Below are 8186 nucleotides of genomic sequence, written 5' to 3' on the forward strand. Positions count from 1 at the left end.
CTGGTGTGTGTGAGTGCTCACTGACGTGTGCCTGGCTAAAGGTCTGCGCTGATTGGCCTGATTTACTCAATAATTACTCCTTTATTATAAATAATAGAAAAAAATGGTTCAGGACTTTTCGACTCAGTTTTACTCCTTCTACCTGCCTACGAGACCCTGTATATATTATATATATTATAATATATATATATATATTATTCCTATCTTCGCTAAATGAACGTTATTTGCCATGTTTAGTTTTAGTTTAATTTTCTTACAAATAAACGGAATGGAAACTTGAATAATTGTTTTGGTTACGATACCAATCCAAATCTGTTCAGCAGATCTTTTATCAACAGATAACAGTTGTCTGCTTCTGGTACTGCCATATATATAGTATTATTTATATGGGTACTGCGCATCTCCGCAACAGATCGGGGAGCCATCTTCTCTTTTCTTTTTTTCCACTTTCTTTACTTCTTTCAATTCCTGCTATTCCTTATATTTCAATTCTTGTATTTCCTGCAGACCGGCCCAGTGGTCTCGCGGCCTGAGTGCAGGGGCTGCGAACCTGGTGGTCCCGAGTTCGAATCCGCTCACCACTTAAGGTTTTTTTCCGGGCCGGTCCCTTTCAACCGAGTTTATCGGTTGATTGGCGAACTAAATCTAGCCTCCAAAAATTTAATTCGAGTGTAATCCCGAATTAATTTCCCTCCCACAAGGCGAGATCGTAGTCATACTATCTTGAGCACGAGCCCGACATAGATGGGCGCACGCCCACTGTGAAAGACGGCCGTGTAGGTAAAAACTGCACATCCTTCCCCCCCACATTCGTTCTGAGAATGTATATCTACAGACTGGCGTTTGCTCCTCTCTCGCAGGGGCGTGAGCCATATAAGCAAAGAAGAAGAAGAATTTGTATTTCCTGCATTTGGTATATCGTTTAATTGGACACAGCCTTGGTTTGGTGCAAAAATGGCTTAGTGGAAAATACTTGGTATATTGGTTTGGTTTGGTGTATATATAACTCAAAAAACCGACTCAAGCTAGTCCATACGCCATTCTAAGCTACTTGGTATATTAGGTTTGGTTTGGTGCAAGTATGGCTCTTGGACCGTAAAGATTAGTCCACACGCCAGTCTGTGTAAGACTGGCTACTTGGTATATTACACTTTATGACCACAAACTACCAAATTACAAGATAAACTATTCATAATAGATGTGATGTTGTTGTGAATTGGGTTCTTAACGTATTACAAAATCTCTTGTTTTGGATAAACTATTCACATTCAAATTTAAGTTTGGAGATTCGAGACTTGAGAGCTGAAATCTGATATTGGAGACGTGAGAGATCTAAGATTTGAGAAGCGACTATGACTTCGGGCCTTAATCTCTTTCACTCTTCTTCACCCCCACTATTCTTCCTATCACCACTTTTCCCCACTATTATTTTTACTATTATTCTATCAATCAGCGAAGACTTTTTTTTCCCTCACTACTTCGCTAGACAAAGATGAGGGTCTACTTTTTAACACCAGCTGTCTCTCTCAACGTTGAAGACATTTTCTTTAACATGGCAAAGGTAGGGAACGCGCAGTCTATATATTTTACGTCTATGGGCCCAGGCCGCTCTCAGTTGTCTCTCTGTCATAAACATTCATTGACAATTGTTTCGCATCTGGTTTGTGGGAAGGTGCGCCTTTGAAGTGATGTAATATACTATATAACGGAGTTGTACAGTCTTTCTCTTATTTATAACTTAAAAATAACACAATCACAGTAATCGTGATGATTAATCCTGCACAAAAACTAGTGTCTTTCCTCAAGTACTGGTACTTTCGGTACACGCTTGTCACGGAACTGTACATGGTCGAAGAATGGGAGAGAAATTTTATTCGTATCCTTTAAAGTTTGTATTTTTTTTTTTTTTTTTTTTTTTAAATATGTATTTTACGTAAAACGCCTTTTTTCTCACTCTGTTAGAATATTATCATAAAAATAAATTATATAACATAAGAGACGTGTGTGTGTTTGTGTGTGTACATGAGGAAATGATGTGACAATATTGCAACTAATGAAAGTATATAAGAAAATATGCGGTGCAATGAATATATATATACTCTCTTCTAAGAAATCGAATATTTTTCTTAAATTAACAATAGATATTTGTTTTCTGGCATTGTTCCTTCTTTTCTTTATGTTCAATTACACGATAGTGTTGCCAGTTACACAATATGTAAGAAGTTAAACTATCTCCTACTAGTTATTTCTAAAAATTTATACAAGAAATGGATTTTCCCCTAATCACCATTCCATCAATTTACGAAAGAAGACTGTTAGTATAAAAAATGTGTAATAAAAATACATATTAAATCAACTGTGAGTATTAAATTTAATTATCATTCGGAATAAATTTGTGTTCATTTCTGACAAAAACAAATCCGCAATAAATTAGTCTTCTCAGACATCTTGGTTTCAACAGATTTTGGAAACATGTATATTTTATATATATATTTTTTTATTTTAATTATATATAAAAAATACGTGTTTCGTGTTTTTTTTAATTGTCATCAAGTATTAAAACATTAGTAGAATGTGTGTGCATATAATAAATATTCAAATTTTCGTTTTAACTCTCCAGCAGACATGTTAATAACATAGAGTGCATACGGTTTGCTGACTCAATATTGTTCAATACAAAAGATCTCAATGAGAAACACATCTAATAATTGCACATAATTGCATTTATGATCGCGTGACAAGTTTAGAATATTATCTCATTGTCTTAGAGCGCGGTCAAAGCCGCAAATGTTTCGAAGCATCATTCTATCTTTATTTTACATTTAACGAGAAATAAATGATATAGAATATGACGTATCGAAACAATTGCAGTGAGACTTCGACCGCACCCGAGAAATAAAGATAAAATGAAACATTTGCAGCGAGAGACTTTTTGACCCACACCCTTATGTACAAAATTTATATTATATACAAAAAACATAACTCGGTCACAAATTGGCAACATGCGATGCGTGCAAAGTTTTAACGTGCTTACCGGAGAGTTAATATTAAATTGATTATATACGAATATAACCATTAACCAATGTACTTATATTATAACAATTTTCATATTATATTATATATATATTTCGTAAGTTCATATCAATTCAGTGATTTTTTTTTTTTTTTTTTTTTTTATCGTTATTCTAAATTCTTATTACATTTGATATCTTTCCCATTGTTTCGAAATTTAAATAATGTACATAAATAATACAATTTCTCATCTGGCAATGATGAACATCAACACAGACACAGCTTTTTACCTAATATATTTAACATTATAAATAGGCACAATAGGAATACGATCCAGATCTTGCAATAATGTTGTTTTTGTTGTAACTTTAGTTTACGTATAAAGGTTTTAAATTTTTTAGCGTTATTTCGCAGTTTTACAATAATAATAAACACTAAATTGCCATCTTCATTAGGCAACCATTTTGGTATCTTGTTTTCTTTATAAAAATTATTAAAATATATATATTATAAAAAAAAAAAAAAAAAAAACTGTTCCCGTTACATTAAATTATAGATACTGAAAGTAACTGTGTGTGTTAAAACCAAGGATATAACGTAGTTAAAAATAAAATAGAAAAAAAAAAAAATGATTCGTATAGCAGTAATAATAAGAAATATAGAATACTTAATAATTGTGAAGTATGCGTAATACATTGAACGATTTTTTCGCAATGCACCGTGCGTGTATGTTATAAAGCACTGCTGTTCTGATATATTTACACATATGGGATTATTGGTCTTTTCGCGATGAACCATGAGTATCTGTTTTATTCGACAGTTTTTTTTTTTTTGCACTAGTCTCACCTTGGTTTTCTTTCTTTTTTTTTTTATTTTATTTTATTTTATTTTTTTTTTGTTTTTTTTGTGTTTTTTTTAATTAAACAGCTAAGCCATTTTTCCCCCAAAATTCTATTATCGCTTATAATCAATACAATGTTTTTTATTGCTAATATTGCAATGCTGTCCTATGTAACTGTGTGTGTCGAAGTCATGGTAGTGTTTTCCTGGTAATACAAATGTGTGCGCATATCGCTCGGGTTTGACACGGGCGACGCAAACTGCATAAAATGTGACTCAAAGAAAAAACGTAATTATATGCAACGTATAATAAAAACTCTAATGAATATTAATACAAAGACTCTCATATCGGTAAGCATGATATGGATCTGCAGTCCGTCTGTGGATCACTTTCCGTGTCCAACCGTCTGACCCGAACTCTCTGCTTATAATGATATTCCTTGAGATAACTCTTAAGTGTCTTTGGCAACTGCAGCTTGTTTATGCCATCGTATGTTGTTCGCGTGGTTATAACCGCTCTGCACAAATGCTGCAACGGGAACGTGAAGTTCCGATGCAACGGGATTGTGAGCATCGGTTCGAAAAACATACAACACGAAGGATCCTTATAATGTTCAATTAAACCACATACCTGTAAAATGAAAATTTTGCGATTATTCTTTTGTATCTTTTGTATTTTTTTGTATCTATACTTTGTGGAAATAAACAAATTATATATACATATACGTGCGGTGACAAACGTACAGTGTCGGAAGCATAAACTCCAGGATCGTGCGAATCGAAGCTGAATTTGTGATTCCACTGCTCGATCCGTGCGTGCAACGAACGTCCGTACTTGCGAAAGCTTACGGAAAACAAAAACTCCTCCTGCGCCGAGTCACGCAGCAAGAAGGTACCTTCCTGTTTGCCGTCCAACAAACGTTCCGCTTCGTAGCGGTCCATCTTACCCCAGTAAAAGGAGCAGGCTGTGATTGACCTTAGGTCCGGCACGAGACAATGGACGTAATCAACCTGCATTTTAAATTTATGACATGATATAATGTATTATTTTCATTAAAAAAAAAAAACCTAAACGTGCAAGTGAAAAAAAGCTTTACCTGCGTATGAGCAGGTCTCTCGATATTTGGAATTAAGGTAAAGTCGATCTGAGATAAGGCTGTGAGAGCAGCAGCTTGAATACCGGCATGTGTCTGAAACAATGCCGCTAAACTGTCTACTGTAATTCCATTTGGATGAACTTGTATTCCTGTAGGATAATTAGGCCTATAACCGGGCGGTGGTTCAACGCCTTCTTCCATCTCCCGAGCGCGTTGTATTCGCGCGCGTTCGTCGCAATCCTTGAACAAAATTCAAAACTCAAAATTGTGCAAATAATTTAAAAAAGTGAACAGATAAATCGCACAAATAAATAAAAAGTTTTGTAAAAATTGTCGAAGAATAAAAAAAAAAAACGTACTTCCATAGGAAATTCCTCTGGATTAAATCTCGATAAATCAATTACGGGGCTAGGTGGCAAAGGTCCAAGAACAGGACTCTGTGGAGCGGATCGACTAAATACAATTCCCGCACCCATAGGATGTTCCTCGGTCCTTCTATAGCCGGTGCATATGCAGTCTGAATTGCTATTCCCTTGGCCGGGAATAATGTCTGTATTTTTTGAGCTTTTGCTCTTGGCGCAATTAAATTTCAACACCCAGTTGCTACGTTTCTTTTTTGACGACAAAACATGATTACACACTGGACTTTGATCCTTGTTGCGCTGTTTATCTAGCGTGAATGAAAAATTACAGTCAAATTAAAAAAAAAAACACACACACACAGTTCCATACTTTCATAAACTATCGAGAAGATAAAAATGTGTTCATAAAAAACATAATTGATTAAATTAAGAAACGTATAACACAGACAAAATGTGAAATCATATACATGTATAGATGATATTATAAATGCAAACTACAAATTTTAAATAAAATTAAATTTGATATAACATATATATATATATATATAAATGCGTACTTTTCCTCTTTCCAAATGATAAAGTTTTGGAGGATCTTCTTAACGGTGGATTCACAGGACTATCTTCAGAACTGCTGCTACTGTTACTACCGGAACTACTACAGCACGCTTCCTGCTGCTGTTGAAACGACAGCTCGTTGGTAACGTTACCATTGTTACAAACTTGCTTGGTGTCATGAACATCAACAGGTTGACTATACAAAGATTCGAATCTAGAATTGTGGTTGTCTAAATTTAAGTTTAAACGATCGTTGTCCAAATTTCCCTCGGATTTACATTCCGGTCTGTTCGGCAGTATATTAGAGTTCATTACAGGTACGTTGCCGTTAGTCTCGTTATCGGGCAGGCTCTCGATGACATCATTGTTAACCATTTCCAAAGACAATGGCCGGCCGAGCGCGTTGGCGCATACCTCAGTAGGCTGTCGTTCACCATCCATCCTAAAGAACTCTCTGAGACTAGCAAAGTGCTGTCCCATTATTAAATATTATGGCAGGCATTTTATTGCCTTAATAACTCTTTGTGTCTACACCATGATTTTTCATAGAAACCATATAGAACGCAAAATAATGATAAATTTAGCACAACATGACGGTATGAAATACTCTTCTAAAGTTTTTCTACATTTATTCAACCACGCACAGATGTTATGTCAGAGAATATAGCGGGTCCGTTGTGTCTTCATCTACAAGAAGAGAAAGAAAGCGATTGAGAGACACAAATGTTTCGAAACATTATTATTCATATTTTAAAAATTTCAAAAATATATATACAAAATTTTTTACGTTATATATTACATACTAAATCTCTAATTTGGACGTTAATTAAAAACTTTAACAAGAGAGATTCTCCCACACTATGTCGGCGTTAAGAGAACATTCTCGAATACGTCCCGGAACAATTTTGCAATTATCGTATTATCGTCAAGCAATGTGTCATATTAGATAAAAAAAAAAAAAAAAAGAACGACACCTTGTGCGGAAAAAGTATAACAACCCGAGAGCCCGGTGCTGTGCGCGCGGTGTGACAGATCCGAAACAAATTGTTCGCTTCGACATTTGATACTTGCCTCGCGCACAAATTCCATGTTTAAAAAAAGACGATGATATCAGCCCATCGGAAGACTATTTTTCCTAATGGTAGTCGGGAAACACCTCGGAAACGGGGAGTTATTGTACGCGGTATGTACAAGAGAGATAAGGGGGACGACGATTCGCGGGACACGCGCGACGCACAAAACGCAAACCCCGTCTCGGAATTTTACTTAAATTGAACGTTGATTGACCCCGGAGCGGACGAAACTCGCGAAAAATCGTAAAACTTCTCTCTCGCAACCCAACGTTGTTTGCGCCAAACAATCGGGGGGGAGGGAGCTTGGACGATGGATCCGAAATTGTCAAAACACACGCATGTCCGACGAATCGTCAGCCATTTTCCCTAATTGCGAATGAGTCGCGGAACGCACGTGCCTTGTAGAGCAACGACTCGTACTTAAAAAATTGTCCGTAGACTCGCTCGCGTAAAGCCTATGTCACACTACGGATTAGAATTGAGATTGGATTGCAATTTGGCCAATCAGAGCAAAGATCACTAAACTTAGAATTGGTTTTCTTTCTTCTGGTTGGTCAAATTTCAATCCAATCTCAATCCCAATCCTTAGTGTGACATAGGCTTAATTATGTGAAAAACGAGTAATTGGAAAAAAACGCTTGTGCGTTTACGTGAAACCGTGATAAATAAATAAGAAACAGAAACCGCTCGTAAATATAACAATAAGAATGAAAAGGAAAGGTCGCAAAACGAGCAAAGAACAATAGATGGTGTGTAAATGAGTATATTAAAACATAGAACAAATAATAGGCGAAACGTTTCGACTCACAATGAAGCCTTCTTCAGTCGCAATAAAAAAATAATGATTAATTAAAACAATAAATAAATTTAAATTTAAAAAAAATAATACAAAAATGGATACACACGCAAATACATTTTTAACATAAGATCTTAGTATTAATGGTCATACAATACTTGAATGCCGCCAGGTTGTCCATGATATTAAATGAGACCTATGAAAAGTACGTCCGAAATAAGAATCAACAAATAAGAAGTAGTTATCGATGGTTACTTACAGTTTATCGAAGTAAAGTCAAACTGTCGGAAAGAACTCAAGGCAGAAACATATACAGGGTGTCTCATAACGAACGAATCAGCCGAAGTGTGTAGGTAGATCGGGTCAATCCGAACAGAAAAGTTATTTACCATTTTGCAAAATGTGCAATAGTTATTAAGATATGAATTAATAAATGTGAGCCAATGAGCGC

At 35.5% G+C, this 8186-nt stretch overlaps 2 protein-coding genes across 2 annotated transcripts; one reads left to right on the plus strand and one right to left on the minus strand.

Annotated features, from left to right (window-relative positions):
• Nucleotides 1–1587: 1587 nt before the first annotated feature.
• On the plus strand, nucleotides 1588–3641 carry LOC109860070. Its single transcript, XM_020438918.1, has 2 exons — nucleotides 1588–1876; nucleotides 2142–3641. The coding sequence occupies exons 1-2, from the start codon at nucleotides 1768–1770 to the stop codon at nucleotides 2225–2227; spliced, it is 195 nt and encodes a 64-aa protein (XP_020294507.1). The 5' UTR covers nucleotides 1588–1767; the 3' UTR covers nucleotides 2228–3641.
• Nucleotides 3151–6906, minus strand: LOC109860069. Its single transcript, XM_020438917.1, has 6 exons — nucleotides 6670–6906; nucleotides 5869–6553; nucleotides 5309–5619; nucleotides 4950–5189; nucleotides 4597–4863; nucleotides 3151–4483 (listed from the first exon to the last, which is right to left on the minus strand). Exons 2-6 carry the CDS (start codon nucleotides 6344–6346, stop codon nucleotides 4196–4198), a joined length of 1584 nt encoding a protein of 527 aa, XP_020294506.1. The 5' UTR covers nucleotides 6347–6553; nucleotides 6670–6906; the 3' UTR covers nucleotides 3151–4195.
• Between the last annotated feature and the right edge of the window lie 1280 nt (nucleotides 6907–8186).

The sequence above is a fragment of the Pseudomyrmex gracilis genome, unplaced genomic scaffold (assembly GCF_002006095.1).
Source record: "Pseudomyrmex gracilis isolate BER0280 unplaced genomic scaffold, ASM200609v1 scaffold_323, whole genome shotgun sequence".
In the NCBI taxonomy this organism is placed as follows: domain Eukaryota; kingdom Metazoa; phylum Arthropoda; class Insecta; order Hymenoptera; family Formicidae; genus Pseudomyrmex; species Pseudomyrmex gracilis.